The following is a 23342-nucleotide window of genomic DNA, read 5'->3' as shown; positions in this document are numbered from 1 at the left end:
CGGTAATGAACATCTTATTTAAATATTCTCCATGATGCTTCACATGCAGATATATATCTACAATCATAATAATCTTTTATTTCATCCACAACCTTTTCTTGATGAGAATCAGTGTTGATGTCAACAACAATTGTAGCTTTATCTGGACCTTTGTTTATATATTTAAACAAATACTTTATGGAAGATCCCTGATTGCACCATTCAACATTAATGTGTGTCTGATATCTTTTCAACAGATATTTGTTATATGGAACAACATTTCTGTTGTCTAACTTGACACCTGATTTTTCGACAAAATATCCATTGTTTTTTCTCATATATAAGGGATAACCGTTGACATCAACTGAAGAATGATTACAGAATTGCTTGGGAAAAAATTTCGAACATTGCTTGTCCACCATGCACGGGCAATTCATATTTTCAGCTCCACAAGGACCATGTATCATGAATTCACTTACAAGTGAATACAACTCTGGATCTTCATTGATATTTGGAATCTCAGCAGAAATAATCGGATCGATATATTCAACAGTAGGCCGCTTTGAGTCAGCATGCATAAATAGACAAATATGACTATGTGGCAAACCTCTTTTTTGAAATTCAATTGTATAGACCACTACAAATTAATTTTACAAAAAAGTTATTAGTCTTGACTCGATGAAATATATTTGCAAATAATAAAAAATGCTAATAAACGAAAAAATCATTATAATTTTTTTTTTATTAAACAACAACTTTTAATACCTGCTTGAATGATGCCAAAAAAATTTATTTTCCCGTATGTCTTTAATAAAAGCATCGAGCTTTATTTTGAATAACCTACATAAGATATCAGGTCTATCTTCTGGATGCAGTGAAGTGTTATGAAGAAACCTTTTAACTTCAGGCCATTTTGGATTACATGTAAAGGTTATGAAGAAATCAGGATATCCAAACCATTTACATAAGGACATGGCGTCAAAGTAGTTTTGCATCATATAACGTGCACCACCAGTGAATGATGAAGGTAAGATAACACATTGTATGACGTTGGATATATCTTTATTCCCGAGGTCTTGTTGATTACGTAAATTCTCATAAGACTCGCATCTAAGAATTTGTTGTTTGCTCCTTATGAAATGTAATCTCTCGCTTTCAATCATAGTATAAGCATCTACCAAAAACTGTTGGAACAACCTTTTTGAATTAAGAATTAGTGAAAAATAATGATCCATGTCCTGTATTCTATAAGAAAAAAATTCTCTCATTGTACAGTTGGGCCGCTTGCTGTTGCTTGAAGGTGTAATACCTCGATGTGGTATGTCAACCCTGTAACCATCATCACCATATGGAAACAGTAGTGGATACTGAATAGGAAGGTATGATGGATGTAATTCACTAATACGCCGTAGAGAACCAGATGAAGTTTGAACAACAATATCTCTATTATCAATTGAATCACCAATATCTCCGACAATTAAAGCGGCAACCTCAGAAGCAGATGGTAGGTTGTTTGTCCTTCCATCTTGGTCCCTTCTTCCAATAATTCTCAATTTGATATTAACATGAGGGTTTTCATGAAAACAATCTCTAACCATTCTATAAGAATGAACCAAGACATTATTTGAATCTAACATCAACTTCAAATCTTGTATAATATCATTATCAAGAACAGAAGAATTTGATGTAGATCGTTGATTTTCTCCACTGCAAGTAAGATGAACATATAAACATAAGATAAATAAAGAAAGTAATGCTGATGAATAAGATATCTATTAATGTGATAATTGTGAAAAGTGTACCCAAAACATGTTCGTCTATTTGCGATCTCATTATCAGTATCGTATATGTACAATTGGGAGAATTTTGGTTTAAATCCCTGTCCCGGTAAAAGGCTTCTGATACTATGATAATTTTGACCGCTTAGTCGAAAAATGTATGGAGCATTTCCTTTATTGATTGAGGAATCAATCTTGCCACCCATTGACGTAAAAGAAAACATAGAATTGTAAGAACGAATGTTCTTCATGAACTGTTTGCTTTTAGAATCTCCAGATCTAAAAAGATTTTCATAACTTGGAGGTGCATTCTTTAACTCTGGTAGTTCAACTTTTCCATAAGCACAACATAGAAAATAATTTTCATTCTCATTTTTTTTTACATCTGGCAGCTTCATCTTTCCATAATTTTGCAAAACATGTTTTGCATACGACAATCTGATCATCATGATCCAAATAATATGTCAATTAATGTTGACAAAAAAAGTCATTCATGTAAGGTTTTATAATTGAAAATGATTGAATGAAGTAATTTTAATATTATATTTATAAATAAATTACGTTTTGATATACCTTCGTATATATTTTGACTATTTTGGCAATCGTTGTTGTGTTGATCAGATCTCAGACCAATTATTGGAATAGGAGATACATTTGCCCTTTTTTTCTTACTTTTATGATTTGGGTTAGGTAACATGACTGAAGATGATCTTGATGTTATTGTAGATGATTTGTTTGATGTGTCACCATTCGAAAATACAACGTATTGTGTAATATTTGGTAATGGTGATTGAAAACTGTTATTGGAAATATCCATCGCTGGGCAAAAAAAGATTGAATATATGCATTGTTAAATATGATATAATAATAATAATAATAATAATAATAATAATAATATAATAATAATAATATATATTATAATATCAAAAGGTAAAATAAATGACTTACCATTGGAAATGTTAGATAAGAGAGTCCTAACATTTAAAAGTGAAGGGGGAGTTTGTAACATTGATTGTTTTGACATATCTGCACTTGATTTAGATGTGTATATGTTATTATTTTGATGTACAAATCCTTTGAATTTGTCTGGAAAAAAACATGTTTATGAGAAATGCATGAATATTTAATAATTTGTTTAATTTCATTTAAATATGAATATTGATAAAGAGATGATATAATAAAACGATGAAGTAATAAGTTTTATTTTATATATTAAAAGGACACATAAAAAGTTTAAAAGCAATAAAGTATGTTACCGTCTGAATCCAATCTGATGTTTGGTAACGGTGTTTGAAAACTGTTATTGGAAATATTTATGACTGTGAAAAGAAGATTGAAGGTATACATTATTAAATATGATACAATAACATATATTATAAAATAAAATCGTAAGATATATGACTTACCATTGGAAATGTTAGATAACAGAGTTATAACATTTAATTGTGAAGGAGGAGTTTGTAACATTGGTTGTGTTGACATATACATGCTTGATGTAGATGTGGATACATTTTTATTTCGATGGACAACTCCTTTGAATTTGTTTGTAAAAAAAATGTTATAAGAAATGGATAAATTATAAATAATATTGTAATTTCTTAAATAGTGTATGAATTTCTAAAGGATATCCGAATTATTATATATTATATAAAAATTAAAAAGTGAGGATGTCAATATTATTATTTTAAATATTTAAAGGATATTAAAAAGTGTAAAACAATGAAGTATGTTACCGTTTGAATTTGATCTGATGTCTGGTAACGATGATCGAAAACTGTTATTGGAAATATCCATGAGTGGGAAAAGAAGATTGAAGGAATACATTATTAAATATTATACAATAACAATATATATTATAAAGACAACCGGTAATGTAAATGAGTTACCATTAGAAATGTTAGATAACGGAGTTCTAACATTTAAATGTGAAGGAGGATTTTCTAACATTGATTTTTTTGACATTTTTGCATTTGAAGTAGATGCGGATACGTTTTTACTTCGTTGGACAACTCCTTTGATATTTTCTGGAAATTAAAGAGATGTTATAAGAAATGGATAAATTTGAAACAATAATTTAATTTTTGAAATAATATATGAATATTATTATTGATAAATCCCTATTATTTATAAAATAAAAGCATGTTAGAATTTTTATTTTTACATATTTAAAGCAGAGTAAAAAGTGTAAAAGAAATTAATTAGATTACCATTTCCCTTCATTTTTAAAAGATGTGATGTCGATGAAGTTGTATGTATTCATTCGGTCATACCTTTTTTTTTTATTGTTCAAGTATAACTTTTTTATTCTTCTTTTTTCTCTAGCCTGAACATGATAGATGTTCCTATTTGAATCTACATAAGGGTTGATAAAATAAGTCGCAAAATATATAGTGAACAGATTAAAATTAAAAACATTTATAAAAAAAGTCGTAAAATATTTAATGAACGTACCGTTAGCACCTGGGTTACTCTCATTTGTAGAAGATGAAATTCGACCGACTAATGTATTGTCCATATGTATTTGTTTTGTATTATCCAGATAAAAATTATTTATTTTTATCTTCTTATTAGTCTTAAAAACATCCATTTTAATGGTTAGTATCTGAAACATAAGAAAATTTATAAGTTTATATTCAAACAAAGTATATAAAATATTATTTTTTCTTAAATAAAAATTAAATATATGATGAAAATAAATTATATTCAAACAAAACAAATAAAGCAAAAAGACAAATACAATAATAAGAAGAGAAACATTCTGGAACAAATTATAAGTATGTTCAAATTGTCATATGTCGTTGGTGTTGCTCGAGACATTACAAAAAACAAAAGCATTATACATATTCATTCAACCATTTTACTAAAATATTCAGTAAAACCTAAAAAAACAAAAATAAAATGATTTCATTATTTGTTTAAGGCAAAACATAAAAGGATGTCATCGAATTTGTTAGTTACTTATGTTTTTATGTATTTAGTTATCATATATACAATTAAGAAATACATATAATTTAACACTGAGAATAATGTAGAAATATATTACTCATAAAATCAATCAATTGAATAAAATAATAATAATAATAATCCCAGCAGACATCCTTTTTTTTTTTTTTTGAAATTTCCCCGTCGACTTTTTACCCCCCTGCTTTTATTCATCTTTTTCCCAACATAAGCTACTGCACCTCCATCACTTTGTACGACACTTGAACTCCCCATTCAATTCAATCTTCTGAAATATGATTTCGCTTATCTCAGAAATAGAGATATAAAGTATTTTCTTAATTCAACATCGTCGATGAAGATAATGCCGAGAAATTTTGTTGTTTTTATGACTGTCGGTGCTTTCCTAATCGCAATTACCCGGCGCTGAAGATCCATACGGTATGAAAGAATGGAATGTCACATATGGCGATATCTATCCACACGGTGTTCGTGAACAGGTCGATTTTTGTCCAATCAATCACTAAGTTTACTCTAATCAACATTTTTTACGTTTGATTTCTCAATTTTGTGTTAAAAAAAACTTACTAAATGTTCCACAATTCATTTTACAAGCTTGATTTCTCAAGCATTTTACAGACAGTAAAGAAACACAAGAAGAAAGAAAAGATAAAAAACAATCTGAAAGTAGGTTTTCTATAAACTTACCGGAAGGAATGAATTCTGGGATTGACCGGACGAGTTTTGACTGTGATGATTTTAAACCTTGGAAAGAGGATGATGTAAAGGAATTATACAATGGTATGTTTGAAGTATATATAGTTTAGAATATGATAAAATTGACATAATAATTATAATTAAAAGTAAATGTAATTGACATTATAAATATAATATTGATATGATACCTTATATATGAAATCAGATTTGATAATAAGATGCCCTTGATCTGGTATGTAACGAAATTGACGGTGATGATCGAAAAAATTGATATAATTATGATATGTTACCTTATATATGAAATCGGATTTGATAATAAGATGTTGTATAATGTTGGTAAGGGCATTTTCGTCCTTTGTACATACCATTTATTTTTGTAATGTATTTTACAAAAATGTTTGTTTCCTTCTGTTAGTGCATAAAGATATATGTATTGGCTAGGACATTTTCGTTATTTGAACTTACTTATAACATGTAAAAGAAAAGTACAATGCATTTATATTTAATTTCAGATAAAGTTAAGCATTGCTGGAAAGGATACTGTTAGAGAGGATGATTTTGATGATTTGACTTCCAATATGATAGTTACAGATTAGCATTTATCAAGCATATCAGGTTCAGAAAATGAAGAAAACAGAGAATTTGAAAGCTTCAGTGATTCAACTGAGGGATTGTTGGGAAGTATGAAGCATAAGATTTTTATGCCTCTATTCAATTGAGAAACGATTTCATTTTGGAAGTGCCTGCTTTTTGGTGATTCTGAGAAAATTATGTTTGAACATGATTTACAAAGGACGTTAATACCCCTTGTGTTGCAGTGAAGGAAATGACTAAGAGAATGCTGAATGTGATCCATGAACCCAGAAACAACACCTGTTTTAGAGTTATGTTGCTTGCTACTGGTGGGCACTTTGTTGGTTGTGTCTTTGATGGAAAACTCAATTGTTGCTCATACAACATTCCACAGGTATGTTCTTTATCTATCTTATCACAATAATTTCATCAGAAAAATTATTTATGAGCTTAAAATTAATACATCCTTGCCCAGAACTAAAAATATAAGTTGGTGAGTCTGAGAAAAGTATGAAGCATAAGATTTTTATGCGTCTATCCTTTTAATCAACGATTTCAATCTGAAAGTGCTCGCTTCTTGGTGAGTGTGAGAAAATTATGTTTCAACATGATTTACATAGGTTCACAAAGGACGTTAATACCCCTTGTGTTACAGTGAATGAAGTGAACGAGAGACTGCTGAATGTGATACATGAACCTAGAAACAACATACGTTTTAGAGTTATGTTGCTTGCTACTGGTGGGCATTTTGTTGGTTGTGTATTTGATGGAAACTCCATTGTTGCCCACAAAACATTCCACATGTATGTTCTTTATTTATATTATCACTTTAATTTCATCAGAAAAATTATTTATGAGGTTAAAATGAATACAACCTTGCCTAGAACTAAAAATATCCCTTATTAGTATCTATGATTGTAAATACAAGTAATGTAATTTAGTTGCATGTAATATCCTTATTTGTATATGCTTGAAACGAATTAATACTTGTCATGACCACCATCATTAAATAATTAGGGGGTGTTTGGCTTAGCTTTTTAAACCTCAAAAGTCCTTTTTGGAAAAGTTACAAAAAGTCAGGATTTCCTAACTTTTCCAAAAAACTCCTTTTACTTATGTAAAAACTTCAAAAGTGACTTTTAAAACTAGTTTGCCAAACATCTTTTGCTTTTTTTTCTTTTCCAAAAAGGACTTTTGGCTGTGAAAAGCTAAGCCAAACACCCCCTTAGTATATTTCTGATAAGACTCTTTAGAAACATATTTCTTTGCTTCTTTTACACATAAATAGACAGACATATATGCCACACATATATTAAAAGAAGATTAGTCTAATTACAATGATAACCCTAAAAGCATAATCGTATTAAAATATAGAATAGCAGCGAAAATAAAGCAAGAAGTATCAATGTTTGAACAGTGGACACCACAAAGAGCAATACTGTGAAAGAGAATCCAAAAAAAAATCCAAATTCAAGAACATTGTTGATTAAAAAAGGACAATCTGAAATTACTTTTCAAGCTTTGGTATTAATAGACCTGTGTTGCCATCAACTTTGGAATTCAATCGAGGGACCTTGGTGGACGAATTCACGTTATCATAATCATCAACATCAATGGTATCTCCAACATTTCGTTTTTTTACTATTGTTGGGGAATTATACTTGAACGAACTTGTAGCTTCAAATTTGTCAGGCATTGTTGGGGTCAAATTATCACCTGTTTGTGAGATCGCATCCTTAAAACTATTAACATCTACTTTAAAAGCCATCTTTTTATGCCCCAGACATTTGAGGTCATAAGGATACAATCTTGGATTATCCCCAGCCTGGAATAAATGTGTTATATAATATATTTATGTTTAAAAGCACATTAATATAAAGAAAATACAAAAAATAACAACAATTAAGAAAACAAAAATTATAAATATGTTATACCTTTTTGATTTTCTCTATAAGATCACGTGCACGTTTTTTGACGAGTCTATAAGCATCTCTATCAAAGAGAGTTAGAGTGATTGTTCCAGAATCATCTTGCACACGAATAGGTATTTTATACCTATAAAAAATTGCCACATTAATAAACATTAAATATGTTTAATGGTTAATAATGTAGTTAAGTTGTTCATTTGATATTTTCTTAAATGTAAAAAAACCTTGGAATAGAAGAGATCTTCTTATTTTTACACTTATCACCATAGCATTTTACAACCACACTTGCATTACCACTATCTGGACCGCTGAACACATCTTCTGTTTCAACTTTCTTTCCACAGTTTGTACACGCATCATAATACCAATCAATATCTTGGCGAATACCATAAATGGTCCCGACAATGATATATTGGCCGACCTAAAAAAAATATCAAAAGGATCATAAAAAACAATACAATTATATTATCTGTTAAATAGAAAACAATATCACATCAATACAGATAAAATATTCACATACCTCTTGTGGTTCTATCAAATCGACAACATTTTTAACTTTGTAATTATTCAAAAAGTCATCAGATTCCGAATATGATTTAGAGCTATCAACAGTCAAAGAAGAAGAAGGGTTTTGAAGTCCTCATAATCCAACCAAGCTGTTTTTAATTTAGGAGTTTAAAAATAAAATTATAAAATTATTAAACAGAAAGAAAAAAACGATGAATTATTAAAATGGTTTGTTACCTATCTGTGAAGGTAACAATTTCGAGAAGATTAGCATTTATGAACATCCGTGTTTGTTCATAATATCTGTTAACAGAAGGTGTTGCTGATGAAACAAAATAAAATAGTCAATATAATGAGTAATATAAAAGACTAAAATAAGGTTGATTTGTATAAAAAATGTACCGTTATAGACATTAATTCTTGCAAATTGCAAAAGGACAATCACACGACCAACTTGTTTATGAGCTTCAAGATAAGAAATTAACTGGTATGCAATATCTCCAAACAATGTAATGTTAACCTGCAAACCTCTGCAAAAATAATAATGGTTAAATGAATATATAATACTAAAATAACACATGCAAGTTGTAAAGTAATGAATGTAATATATAAGATATAAGATATAATATAAAAAAAGTTTTGGTTACTCTAAGTTTCTGATTTGTAAAGGCAGCCTATGTAGAGATTTGCTGACATCACGGGAATCAAGCTTTCCTAATGAAACAACTTCACCAATAATATCTACAAAATGATAATACAATATGTCAAAATGATGTAAAATTAAAGAATTAAACATAATATACAATCAATAAGGAGGGAAATTACCAATTGATTCATTAGAGGTAGCTGTTGCAGAGATAATTGTTTCAAAAGAAACAAAAGAAAAGCCATATGTTGTTTTGGATTGAAAGTGTAGACACTCGTTAACAGTTGTTCTTGCATGCAAATTTAACTTGGAGGTTACATCACTTATTTTAAAAGTGTATCTGTTAGGAACGATAGTGGGGGACCGGATGTAAACAGCTTGATCTTCTTTCAGTTTGGACTCAAACCTTTGAAAAACTCTTGGATACACACTTGCTCGGATTTTTGTACACTATTGACATAGGGTAAGAATATTATATAATGTTAAAAAGGGAAATTCTAATAAATATAAATTGGTCAACATTGAAGATGTTATTCGACCATGATTGAGTTTGAATAATATTATTGGAATGATCAAATAAACAAAAAAATGGTTTTGAATAATGCTATTGGAATAGTAGATTTTACCATTTCATCAATGAGTATCATCTCAATTGATTTGACAATAGTGTGGTTGCCATCTGAAAGCGATCTCCACAGTCGGATGATAGACACTTTTAGTGTGTAATCATCCTTCATATTGTCCAAGTCTCTAATAAAAGTGATTTTTTTTCTGCCATTGTCACTATAACAGAAAAGTACACAAAAAGATTACAATTATGTCTATGGAGTACTAATAATATAAGAACAAACTGAATAATACAATATAGTTATATTCAAACATTCATACAAAGAAAACAAAATCTGAAAGAAACATGCTAACAGAAACTATATACCCCTGTACAACATTCATAATTAAAAATAATAATGATAAGTGAAAAAAAGAAGGGGTAAAACCGGTAATTAAAAGTAAAACAAAGAATTGAAACAAAGAAGGGATAAAACCAGCAATATACATTTGCAGAATACTGCAACATGGTTATATTCAAACATTCTTACAAAGAAAATAGTTTCTTTCAGAAACATGCTAAAACAAACTATATACACGTATAACAGAAAATATATACCCCTATATAATTGGCGAGGGCATTTCGTCCATTGAACTTACTTATAACATGAAAAATAAAAGTACAATGCCTTTATATGTATTTTTTTTCAAATTTTATTGCATATATATTGTTAATAAAAGTGTTGAGATAAAGATACAGTCACATAACAAATCTTTAAATTTGAGAAACTGATTGAGATAGCAGGAACATAAATTCTTAATCTTAATCTTAATAAATTAATAACATAAAGTTAATTGGCGAGGGAATTTTCGTCAATTGAACTTACTTATAAATTCTTACTTATTGCAAGAGGTAAGCAGTCACAACAAACATTCATACAAATAAATCAAAATCTGAAATAAACATGCTAACAGAAACTATATACCCCTGCAACAGGTAATGCCTTTATATGTATTTTTTTTTTAATTTTATTGCATGTATATTGTTAATAAAAGTGTTGAGATAAATATAGAGTCACATAACAAATCTTCAACTTTGATAAACCGATTGAGATAGCAGGAACATAAATTCTTAATCTTAATCTTAATCTTAATCTTAATCTTAATAAATTAATATCGATATCAATTTGGGTTCGATTTATGTGTATAAGTTCGTAAATCGGGACTCTGGTTTCTTTTTTATTTTATCGAGTCATATTCTCCTTTTGCCATCATAATTCATACATGATCTTCTGCGTTGTTGTTGTTAATCGACAGCAGGACATTCAAGAATAAATTGTCACACAGACGCATACACATTAATACACATTAATTAACAGAATTAATTTTCAATTTTGATTAACACAGACATTGAGAAGCAGATAACGTGAAGCAGAAACTTACCGAACAATGAAAGTCGATGATTGCCGATGATGGTTGATTCTTGGAAGAAGATGCTGTAAAGAAGAATTCATAGCGTACGAATGAAGTATATATTGAGTTACATATGATAAAATCGAAATAATCTTCAAAATTAAATGCAAACGATACGATTGATATGCATACCATAATAAGATTATCTTAATCGGGCATGTAACGAAATTGATTCCATAATCCAATCAATATCGATATCGATATGTATTCATATTCAATTTTCGAAATTTCAATTAGCCATATTGCCGTATTCCATTCCATATGTAAGCTAATTTCCATATTTCGTGTGTAATGTGATTGTTGTGTTTAAGGAAGCAGGGGTAAAAATGTGATTTAACATGGGCAGAAGAATGGGTTTTACATACGACACTCGGACAACCGGTTATGTTTATTAGAAAGGGAGATGTTGCATCTCCGACTTGAGTTGTTGACTTGTTTCATTATTTTTCCTTGATGATCGGGAAGCACGTCTCTCACGCATTTTATCGAACGCCTTCCTAACAAACTATGAGTGAGCCAATGACGGGTTTTCTCCATATCAGCTGAAACACATGCAACGATTTGAGTCAAACCAACAACATTGACGCCTAGATCATCTCTAAAAGCTGAGGTAGAAGCAACAGTTTCGATTGTGATGAAGTGGCTACCGACACCGTAAGCATATTCATAAGGGGGTGTTTGGCTTAGCTTTTTACAGCCAAAAGTCATTTTTGTAAAAGAAAAAAAACAAAAAGATGTTTGGCAAACTACTAACTTTTGGAGTTTTAATACAAGAAAAATCATCTTTTTGGAAAAGTCAGGAAATCCTGACTTTTTGTAACTTTTTGGAAAAGATCTTTTAAGCTTTTAAAAGCTAAGCCAAACACCCCTATCCATCCTTACCACCCGCAGTTCTATCCGATCCAGATGATTATTCCTTTAGGCCTTTACATTTAACATCAACGCTCGTTAATGCCAGAGTAGATTGATAGGTTTTGTTCTAAAGTGGAGTACAGTTCTTGTTAGACTTTGGGTTTGATTCGGATGTTTGTGTGGCCATTTCTATGGAGAGCCTTTGGATTGAAGCCATAATCTGTGCTCCTACGATGTTTGATGAAATGCCTTAACGAGATACAATCATCTCATCTTGACGAATTTTGTTTAAGGGCAATGGTAGCTCGTACTATAAATTTCTTTTAACCAACTTTTAACGGGTATGAGCAGAAGCAGCTAGTACACCAATAAAATCTTTATTGCCATGAAATGCATTCAACTTTGGGATTCAAAGTTGAAACCTTTAAGCAGTTATTCAGGTTTATAGCTTCTCGTAGCTTTTGTTCATTAAAATCCAATATCCCCACCAACCCAAATCCAAAAACACTTAACCAGCTGCTAAATCAGCGACCACCGTTGTTGCAACTCAAGCAAGTACACGCTCAAGTCATCACCCAATCACTGTCATCATATTCCATTATGATCGACTCTCTAATCCATTGCTATCTATCAACTAATAGCCTCAGTTTTGCAAGAACGCTATTCGATCAATACCCTGATTACCCCCCACCGATTTTGCTATGGAATCTAGTGATCAGATCCTATTCCAAACTCCAAAATTCTCCAGAACCCATTTATCTTTTTCGCCAATTAAATGCAATTAAAGAGAATCCCCTAATTGCCCCTGACAAATTTACATTCACTTTCTTGATCACGTCATGCACACAACAAAACTCAGAATTACATGGAATGATCGTGCATGGTATAATCATAAAAAATGGGCACGTAAATAATCTCTACATTGGTAACTCCCTGATAAATTTGTACGCTGTATTTCATAAACTACATGACGCACGCAAGGTATTCGATGAAATGCCTGAAAGAGACGTCTTCTCATGGACCAGTCTTCTAGGTGGGCATGTCAAGCAAGGCGAAATCACTATTGCCTCTGAAATCTTTACAATGATGCCCATACGCAACACAGTATCTTGGGCAGTTATAATTTCTGGATTCCTAGATTGTGGCAGGTATATCGATGCCCTTTCATATTTCCATGATATGCTAAGACAATCTCATGATACAAAAAACCCTAACGAGGCTGTTCTTGTTTGTGCTTTATCTGCTTGTGCTAATCTCGGGGCTTTAAATCAAGGAAAATGGATTCATGCCTACATAGTCAAGACAGCTGTTAACAACACATCTAACATCTTAACTGCTCTAATTGATATGTACGCAAAATGTGGGATGATAGATTCTGGATACCAAATATTTCACAAGATAGCTCAACCAGATGTTTGCAACTACACAAGCATGATCTCTGGGTTTTCAGCTCATGGTCTTGGTAGGGATGCCCTCCAAGTGTTCGATCAAATGCTAGCTGAAGACATTGCACCCAATGAGGTCACACTTCTTGGTGTCTTAAAAGGATGTAGCCATTCGGGTTTGGTAAATGAAGGTTCTTTGATTTTCCACAACATGGAGAGATTATGGAAAATTAAACCCAAAGTTGAACATTATGGTTGCCTTGTTGATTTATTAGGTCGTGCTGGCTACTTGAAGATGGCTTTATTGATCGCAATCAAGATGCCTTTGGATGCCGATGTTGTTATATGGAGGGCATTGCTTAGTGGTTGTAGGATATACAAGGACGCGAGTCTTGCGGACAAGATTATTGCGTATGTTGAGCAAGGGTATTGTGGTAATTTCATTGGAAGTGAAGTGCTTCTTTCGAACCTATATGCTTCTTTAAGTAAATGGGAAAGAGTTGGCGAAGTACGAAAAGTAATGAGTGAGAGAAAGAACAAATCAGAATCAGAATCAAATGTTGGATGTAGTTGGATTGAGGTGGATGGTGTTGTTCATGAATTTCGTGTTGATGACAACTTGCACCCACAAATTGTGAAGCTAAATGAGGTTTTGAAAAGGCAAATCGTGGAGGTTTAACTACTTAACATTATAGTATTGATGTGTTCTCACATCAGTGTATTTAAGTATTTTACTAATTTAAAATTTTAAATTGCGTACTCCTTTTGTTCTTATGTGTATCAACCCTTTCATTTTCCAATCCCAACAATCTTTTCCTTAGTAAGCATTCTTTAATAGTTGCTTAAAAAAGTCCCTTTTAAGTGTTGTTTTCTAGATACATGACATTTACAAAAAATTTGAGAAAAATTGAAAAATATACCACCACAAATTTGTAACATGTTAAGATCGAATGAGAAAGACTATTTTCCGCAACTTTCTCTATTAAGTCGTTCTTTTTGCATTACGTCAAAAGAAAATGCATATATTACTTTCCAGATTAAGTCATGACCCCATTATCAACTCCATAGATGTCATAAAAGCAATTAGGATTCTTACGAAGACTTGCGTTCATAACTTCACAACCAGTACAATCTAGAAACTAGTAAGTATACCAATTAAATATCTACCAACATTGCTCGAATCATGGAAATATAAATTGGTTCAAAGAAAAAGATGCCTAAGGGATGACAGATTACAAACATTAACCAAACATCGATCTAGTGTTTGTTATTCAAGGGAACTGTTAATTTCTTTTAATATTCTCTTGCCGATGAAAAATGGCTTTTGAAGCTCCATTTCAAATGATTAAGGTTCTTGTGGTCTTGTTGAGTCCACAGAAGCATGACATTACAATTACAAAAACTCATTTACTTCAATACATAATGCATCTATTGCGGTTCTTTAAAGTAAGCACACTAGCTCCTAATTTTCACAAGTTCCCATTTCTCTTTTGGGTTGCTTCATGCTTGGGGTAAATTCAGCATATACTCATCATACCGAAACAAAAAAAGTGGATAACATAACTTTACCTTGTGTGGCATAAACCATATTGGACGTCTTGTCATGATACATGATTGCACATTATAAATCAAACAATAACCAACATATGAAAATAAAACGAAATTTCTCTAAATCCATAATGTACCAATACATGCCTCGCATGAGCAAAATAGCATTCCATAATAATTCATGAGTTGCACTGTTTAGCATAAACTAATGAAAAGAAACGACAACCTTAGAAGATACCAGTTTAATTAACAACCATGATTATTTGAAAACTAATTAAAATTCTTGCATGCATATGGACTCCAGATATTCCTTCATTGCCTGAACCTCATCAACGGATGCATCTTCATGGTGCTCAATCCACTTGGTCGTGTCAGCAATAGTGCGCTCCATTATCTTCAACCGCTCGCTGTAACCCATATTCATAATCTTATTTTTCATGTCGTATATGCAATCCTCTAGAGCATTAAATGCTTCTACTTTCTTTTTGTATTCTTGGTCCTCGTGTTTGTAGTCTTCAGCATCTTTTACCATCTTCTCGATCTTTTCCTTCGAGAGACTTCTGTTTTCATTGGTAATCATGAGTTTATTCATCTTACCGGTTGATAATATCTCTGCTGTGACTGTGAGGATACCGCTGGCATCTATTTCAAAATAGACGATGCATGTTACAACTCGTTTTGGAGCCGGGGGTATTCCAGAAATTGAGAACTTCCCCAACAAATGGTTATCTGTCGACTTGGCTCTTTCACCTTGATACACCATGATATCTATACAAGTCTGGTTGTCACGGGATGTAAAATAATTTTTGGATTTTTTCATAGGTATTGGAGTATTCCGTGGGATCACGATGCTAAAACTTTTGCCTCTTACCTCTATACCAAGGGACAAAGGAGTGACATCTAATAACACCAAATCTCGACACCTTTTATCACTGTTACCACTTAACTTTGCAGCCATAACTGCTGCACCATATGCTACAGCCTCATCGGGGTTTAGGCTCTTGTATAGCTCCTTCTGATAGAAAAGTTTTTGCAACATACATTGGACCTTTGGTATTCTAGTTGACCCACCAACAAGAATCACCTCGTTTACCTCCGGTTTCTTCATCTTTGCATCGCTTAAACATGCCTCCAGAGTCTTGATGCATCGATCAAAATACTCCATGTTGATGTCTTCAAATTTAGCTCGACTGAATTTCATAGAGAAATCAATCCCCTCATGCAAGCAATCTAGCTCGATAGATGTGAGAGTATCGCTTGAGAGAATCCTTTTTGCTTTCTCACAAGCACATCTCAGTCTCCCCAACGCTTTTTTGTTGGGTGTCAAGTCTTTCTTCCATTTTCTTTTGAATTCCTTAACACAGTGATCCACCATTCGGTTATCAAAATCCTCGCCACCCAAATGAGTATCACCAGCAACGGCTTTCACCTCAAAGGTACCGAATTCCCCTTCTACCATAGTCAGTATAGAGACATCAAAAGTGCCACCACCCAGATCAAACACCACCACATTCTTCTTCTTTTTCTCTTTCATTTTGAAGGGCTCTTCTAGACCATAAGCAATTGCAGCTGCTGTAGGTTCATTGATCATGCTAATGACGTTGAGTCCAGCAATAGTGCCGGCATCTTTTGTTGCTTGACGCTGTGGATCGTTAAAGTAAGCGGGGACTGTTATCACAGCATCTTTCACGGGTTTTCCAACGTATGATTCTGCAATTTCTTTCATCCTTCCAAGAACCATTGATGAAATTTCTTCCGCCAAAAATTCCTTGGCTTTACCTTTGTAGGAGACGACTATCTTTGGTGTGTCGGAAGGACCTTCTATCACCTTAAAAGGCCACAATTTCTTGTCCTCCTGCACTTTGGAATCACTGAACCTTCTTCCGATCAACCTCTTAGCATCTGAACATTACTTCAAAAAATATTAGTTTATAACAATGAGCTAAGACTTCAGTGGACTTAAATGTATCAGATTCCGCTGTTGAGTGAAGAATGATTCTTAAAATATGGAATTTCCTTACGCTTAATCATAATAAAATAACAACATTCAATACAATGTATGAAAAGAAAAAAAAAAAAGGTTATTACGTACCAAATATGGTGTTAGCAGGGTTGATGGTGGCTTGGTTCTTGGCGCCATCGCCAATGAGACGTGCTGCATCAACGAAAGCAACACAAGACGGTGTCGTTCTATATCCCTGAGCATTTGGAATGATTTCGATGCGATCATTCTTCCAAACGGCGACACATGAGTACGTTGTTCCGAGGTCAATGCCGATGGCCGGTGCGTCGTCTCCTGTTTTGCCCATTACAGCCAAATTTCAATATAAATTAATTGTCGCTTTTCATCATAACTTACCTTATACATTTTGTTTTAAATTTCAAAAAGTTTAATAAGAGATATACACAATCTGATGCATAGTCGATCTTTATCTCCTACTATCTCGACCCCTATCTCCCTTATTTTTAGATTAAATATTCAATCTATCAAGTGTAACATTTTTTGAGTCCTTGAGCGGTTTTATTTATTTTGTAACTCTACGTAAGACTCTTGTATAAATGAGTTTATTAAAAATTAAATTTTAATATCAATATATAAATATAAAATATTTTATAATGTATTTACATAACATAATGTAATTTGCTGAAAAGTTGCAAAAGAAACTAAATCGTTTGAAATATTTATGAGAATTTATTACTAAATTAATAGGATGATTTTATTTTTCTTATAAAACCCATTACAATTTTATCGAATTTTATTTTAAAAAAATTGAAATCCTTAAAAAATGACAAGTGAAAAATAAAATTTTTAAAATTCTCACAAAATGACATCTGTTAAAATGATGACATATGGCAAAAAAAACCTTCATTTATTAAAAATGATTTTTTTTATTATTTACTAAACCTGATTTAAATTGTCATCTTCGTACAAACTAAAAAAATCAATAATTTAATAATAGTATAAAACTATTAAAAGAACACTAATTCAGTAATTAAAAAAAAATACATACTCGAAATATAAACTACATAATTAAAATTCAAATGAAACTAAAGATATTAAAAAGTATGTCACGTCTCGTCAGTCATATCATAGTTTAAACTTTTGCATGAATCTTCAAATATGTCTGAATCTATATATGTATTGTCGAACAGGTCGTGGTATGTATTGTCGTTGACGATATTTAATGAGTATTGAAAATATGTTCAAACAAATTGTCATCGACGGGATTTAGATAAATATTGAAAATGTGTTCCACCAAACCAACTTGAAGGTTGTGATGTCCAGCGTGGTCGTATGGCGTGGTCGTATACTTCTCTTCTGTTCGCCATGTATTTTGGTATATCGATACCTACAAGAATAACCGGCAACAGCAACGACACCTTTAGTGGCGACAAAAAATAAACGCGTTTTTTGTCGCCGCTAAAAGTCCATGTCGCCGCTAAAGACGTCGTCGCTAAAGGCTTATTTTGGCGATCCACGTCATTTCAATCTCATCCTTCGATTTAAGAGATGATCCTACGATTAGGGTGACATAAGAAATCCCGCGTTGTTTTCCCTCCGGTGTGTCGCCGCTAAAGGCCTATTTTGGCGATCTGCGTCAATTCAATCTCATCCGTTGATTTAAGAGATGATCCAACGACGTAGAAAACATCGCGTTGTTTTGCCTCCCATGTGTCGCCGCTAAAGAGTACGTGTCGCCGCTTAAGGTCGTCGACAATAAAACCCCTCTGATCTGCTCCATTTTTCTGTGTTCTCCATTATTTCTCACCATTATCGTCGACCTCATCGGAATTTGACCAAGAACTTCGCAATTTCACCCATCTTTGCTCCATTTTTCTCCTTTTCCTTTTCCTTTTCCTTACTAAATTTCGAGCATTGATGTGTATTTTGTGTTTTTGTAGATATGGATGTGTATTTGTATGTATATGTGTATTTTGAATGTATTTTATGTATGTATATGTGTTTTTGTATGTACAATCCTATGTATATATGTATTTTTATGTATATGTATGTGTATGTATTTTCATATGTATATGTATATTATGTATGTGTATGTATATGTGAATTTTGTATGTGTATTATGCATGTATATGTGTATTTGTATGAATAGAAATACATATTAATAGCAGCGACAATTTTAGTGGCGACGGAGAGCATTAGCGGCGACGTATGGAGCATCAGCAACAAGCCAACAACGACGACCCTTTAGCGGCAACATGTCGCCGCTAATACCTTTAGCGGCGATGTCTGTCGTCTGTAATACTCTTATTTCTTGTAATGCTACTCCTTCGAATATTGGTAAATTTTTATTTTTACTGTAGTGGGAAATCGTTTTTCGTTCATTTTTAAAATTCATGTTATGCAATATGATGCATGTGTAAATCAGACTAACTTTTCTTGTACGCTCGTATGACCGTGTTGGGACTTTCATGACCTGCCAAAGTATCTTTAGAACAACGAAGACTCATTCAACATCCTTCCTAGCTGATTATTGGGTCTTTAATGTTTAATCATTTATCGTCGTTTGGATATGATAACGACTTCACAAATGTAGTTAACTTTAGATATATATCTCATCAGTAAGGTAGTACCCACAGTTGTATGATGTTTCATTCACTTGAAATGACACATCATACAATTTCTCAAGGTGGATGTCATTGAACATCAATGATTGGTCTACAACATTGATGTCGTTGTTGGGACACTATGCACAGGGACAGATCCTTAAGGGGCCTGAAGGGCCGGAGGGGCCATTGTAATGACCAAAAATTCTTTCCATTAGTGAAGTTAGTCTTCCATTATATAGGATTAAGTCCAATGTGTGTTTCGCGTGGGATTATATATTTTATATATAATAATACGAAAAAAAAGGAAATTAATAAAGATTTAAAAGACTTAATTGATGTTTAAATTATTATCGACGATTTAATCAATATTTAAATGATTATCACAGTTTATGAAGTAATTAAATGATTAAAAATATTTAGTTAATAATGTGATTTAATTAATAATTAAAATGTAAAAAAAAATGTATTTAAGTAATATGAGAATTGATTTAACAAATTGAAGTATTAACAAGTCAAGGGTGCAAGGTAGTTTCTGAAACTAAAGTTCAAATGAAAGAACGAACAGGGGTAAAAAGTCATAAGGCATTAAATGTCAGGGACCAGAATGGTAAATGTTGAAGGAAATAACTCCTCGTACGTTAGTAACCTACAATGTGTCGTTCTCGTGCCCCTTCATCCGTTTCTTCCCACTGTTGCCTCCTCCTTACCCTACGGTTACTTCCCACTCTCTATCCCTACTTAAGGTTGTTGACGCTTTTATTTGTTGTTTGTTCTTGCAACGAGAGGGTGCTGGGCAGAGATCAAGAGTGAAACAACGTGAGTGAAGTGAGGCTTAGTGATTTCCGGCGAGTGCCTAATCTCCGGCGAGGTGATCCTATTTCTCGGCGGCTCACTCTTTCAAACAGATCGCATCTCGTGTTCTGCTACTATAAAAAAAATCATTGATCTGGTAAGTTTTTCTCCTCATACTCCGTATGTAATCGAGTCCCGAGCTTTCATGTGTTTGTAAACCTTGCTACCCAAGTCTTACTTGAAATATAATATTCTGTTTATAGATTGAGAAAAGTATCGATCGAATGGGATGCATCCATGTAAACTGTTGTTTGTAAACTTATACTTCGAAACCATGTTTACCCACATGTTGTGCTTTAAGTTGCGCTCACTTAATGCTTCGTGTACCTTTATTAAACTTCACGTAATCTTCAGACTTCTGCTACTCGAATGTGGGGTTATTGCTTATTCTAATAAACTAGATCAAGATTAGCCTTAATTTAAAGTTGTCTTCTTTAAAATAAATATATATAAAAAAACCCCTCGAAAACACTTGCTTTTTGGACGTGTCAAACATGCATGCAGATATCTTGGAACATGACATTTTGACAAATTATTATAGCCTCGATATTTTTATAACATTATTGTAAATAAAGAAAAACTTTGTGGAATAATAACTGGACATATATTGGAATTGCATTTGGCTGTTGGTCTACTAAATATATTGGGATCATAGTCTGCATCTTAAACAAAAAAAAAAAGATAAAAATCATAGTCCTTAGCATAGCGATATATAAGGAAGTTTTAATGTTTGAATAATTATTTACTTAATGAATTGGTTGGTTTATCGTGATATAATTTATACACTATTATTTATAATGATCCATAGGTCATTCAACGTGAGTTTAAATAATTAATGTATAATCTAAATTTAAATATGATAATGATTAAAGGAGATTATATGTGTATTATTATTAAAAATAAAGATGTTTTGTTTTAAATTCAAAATCATAAGTGTAGGCATAGTCTAAATTCGTATATATTTTATGTTTAGGCCTTTTGACAATTCACAGAAAGGACGAGTTAAAGCGGAAGAGTAATCGAATTACTGAATATTAAGGTGAGTCGATAGACTTTTCGTAAACCTTATACATAGTCGAAAACTGCTTTCCGGAAACGGTTCGATTAGTCAAATTAGAATATTATTAATTGTCGATTATGCCAATATATGCATTATGAAATATGTTACTGTTTTGCCTTCTGTGACATTTGCATGCTTAGTAAGTTTCGTTGATATGCCTATCTTGGTACTTGATATGATTAATTGCAACTATAATATGCTATATGAAATGTTTGATATTTGACTATGATCTTGTTGAATATCTTCTTGGTATAAATGTTATGAATCTTGATTATGATAATACGAATATTGCATGCTTGTGAATCATGATTATGATAATACGAATATTGCATGATTGTACTGAATTTACGATTGATTATGCGGGGTTATGCATAGAGGGGAAGGGTAGAACCTAGCACTTAGCATGAAACCCTATCTGGATACATTCGAGCCTGGTTGGTTGGAAAATACCTTCTAGGAAAAGAGCTTAAGCCATTTACGAGTTGCTCGGTCTTTCTAGATGCCCGTGCGACACATGGTACGCGTACACTTCGGTGTTTGCGGACTGGAGTGATGTTGGCCATTCGAACGATGCTTGTACAAACATCACGTAGGTGTTAGGAGGTGGCGGACGAATGCCACCGCTTGTACCAACACCAGAACGACACCGCGATGTACTTGTACATTGCATAGTCAAAGTAGTGAGAGTGGAGTCTTGGGGTTGGTGTGACGGGTGGGAGTCGCGAACTACCTAAAGCATTTGGCTGGCCAGGCACACAAGTAGCGGATGGGTTTTTCCCTTGGGGTTAGGTATCACTATGAGACTACTTACGCCTATACGATTATGATACATTCATTTGATATGATGGTATATGATTACGATATGATTGTGCATGAAATACGATTGATGTTACACAAATGAATGATATGTGAACAGATGATACAAAATTGAATGATTGAGTTTTATGTGAAAGATGATTGATTAATGATTGATATCTGAGTTTTGTTTATATGATTATAATTTGAATGATTGACCCGTTAGGGATGGTATGTTTTCCCTTTGATTGTGTACAAACTCCTATTGGCTCACGAAGTATTTGCTGACACTTGTTTCTTGTCTTTGTGCCTTTACGATTGGTACATGTAGCTTAGGCGCTTGACTTGGTGAGATGGAGTCATTTTTGGGTAGTTTATCCTTAGAATAAAGATGCCCCTTGAAAACGTTATTAAATTTTTGATACTTATGCTTCCGCTACAATTAAATATTTTTGATATTTTGGTTTTGAATTGAACGTAACGTTGTGATTTGAAATGTTTTTGAAATAAACAATGTTTTCAGTCTTCCGTTGCATTTTCCGTTAAAAGATTTTAGAATAAATGAAAAAAAAAAAATGAGCAAAAATCATTACGTTACAGCCATGGCCCCCTGTTTTTTCGGCTTAGTATATTCAAAATATTGTAGATCAGCTTATTGTTTGTGGATATATACTACTATCGGCACCCCAAGAATTTTGGAAACAGCTAACAAGAGTTTAGATCTTAAAATATTGTAATCTGTAATTAAACAAATAGTAGAAGAAAAGATAAGCACAATCGGTTATCTGATGCTTGCTTACGCGACTCTAGCCTACCATTTGTTCACTTGTTGCTTCGCCGGACTTCAGTCGCCACTCGTCATCTCTGTTTGTTTCTATTTCTGCATTTATGTTTCAGAGAGGCAATATTTTCTGAATGTTCATCTAATTTATTGGGTATTTGGGCCTATCCTCTTTTTGTCTTTCATTTGTTTTTAAAATTGTATTTGGACGGTAGCTTCTAGACGTACATTGATATCTTTCATTTGCTTTCTTGATTATTAATTTTAATTGATTACTTGATTTCTCCTATACTTCAATCACATTGTTTGTCTAACTGTTTCTTTCATTATCTTTTTGATGGTAGTGTACTAAGTGAATTTTCCTTAATAATTTTTTTTGTGCTTTATCTAATTAGTTAGATCAATAAAAAAAA

At 32.4% G+C, this 23342-nt stretch overlaps 5 protein-coding genes across 5 annotated transcripts; 1 reads left to right on the top strand and 4 right to left on the bottom strand.

Moving 5' to 3' along the window:
- Positions 1 to 14: 14 nt before the first annotated feature.
- Positions 15 to 4973, bottom strand: LOC111887641 (uncharacterized). Its single transcript, XM_052770980.1, has 7 exons — positions 4896 to 4973; positions 4598 to 4636; positions 4209 to 4359; positions 4028 to 4109; positions 1782 to 2195; positions 824 to 1686; positions 15 to 616 (listed from the first exon to the last, which is right to left on the bottom strand). Exons 1-7 carry the CDS (start codon positions 4971 to 4973, stop codon positions 15 to 17), a joined length of 2229 nt encoding a protein of 742 aa, XP_052626940.1.
- Positions 4880 to 14148, top strand: LOC122197349 (pentatricopeptide repeat-containing protein At5g66520-like). The gene is made up of 2 exons (XM_052770434.1): positions 4880 to 6790; positions 11022 to 14148. The coding sequence occupies exon 2, from the start codon at positions 12330 to 12332 to the stop codon at positions 14001 to 14003; it is 1674 nt and encodes a 557-aa protein (XP_052626394.1). The 5' UTR covers positions 4880 to 6790; positions 11022 to 12329; the 3' UTR covers positions 14004 to 14148.
- Positions 7320 to 8071, bottom strand: LOC128133511 (uncharacterized). Its single transcript, XM_052770979.1, has 3 exons — positions 7922 to 8071; positions 7499 to 7812; positions 7320 to 7425 (listed from the first exon to the last, which is right to left on the bottom strand). The coding sequence occupies exons 1-3, from the start codon at positions 8069 to 8071 to the stop codon at positions 7320 to 7322; spliced, it is 570 nt and encodes a 189-aa protein (XP_052626939.1).
- LOC111887640 (uncharacterized) lies at positions 8697 to 10143 on the bottom strand. Its single transcript, XM_052770978.1, has 7 exons — positions 10123 to 10143; positions 9982 to 10004; positions 9695 to 9851; positions 9248 to 9518; positions 9070 to 9163; positions 8835 to 8952; positions 8697 to 8744 (listed from the first exon to the last, which is right to left on the bottom strand). The coding sequence occupies exons 1-7, from the start codon at positions 10141 to 10143 to the stop codon at positions 8697 to 8699; spliced, it is 732 nt and encodes a 243-aa protein (XP_052626938.1).
- An 876-nt stretch (positions 14149 to 15024) lies between the features above and the next one.
- LOC111887647 (heat shock cognate 70 kDa protein) lies at positions 15025 to 17181 on the bottom strand. Its single transcript, XM_023883816.2, has 2 exons — positions 16965 to 17181; positions 15025 to 16774 (listed from the first exon to the last, which is right to left on the bottom strand). The coding sequence occupies exons 1-2, from the start codon at positions 17179 to 17181 to the stop codon at positions 15147 to 15149; spliced, it is 1845 nt and encodes a 614-aa protein (XP_023739584.1). The 3' UTR covers positions 15025 to 15146.
- Positions 17182 to 23342: the final 6161 nt, after the last annotated feature.

The sequence above is a fragment of the Lactuca sativa genome, chromosome 4 (assembly GCF_002870075.4).
Source record: "Lactuca sativa cultivar Salinas chromosome 4, Lsat_Salinas_v11, whole genome shotgun sequence".
NCBI classification, from domain to species: Eukaryota; Viridiplantae; Streptophyta; class Magnoliopsida; order Asterales; family Asteraceae; genus Lactuca; species Lactuca sativa.
Note: the sequence above shows the minus strand (reverse complement) of the source record. Positions and strands in the feature narration are given on the sequence as shown.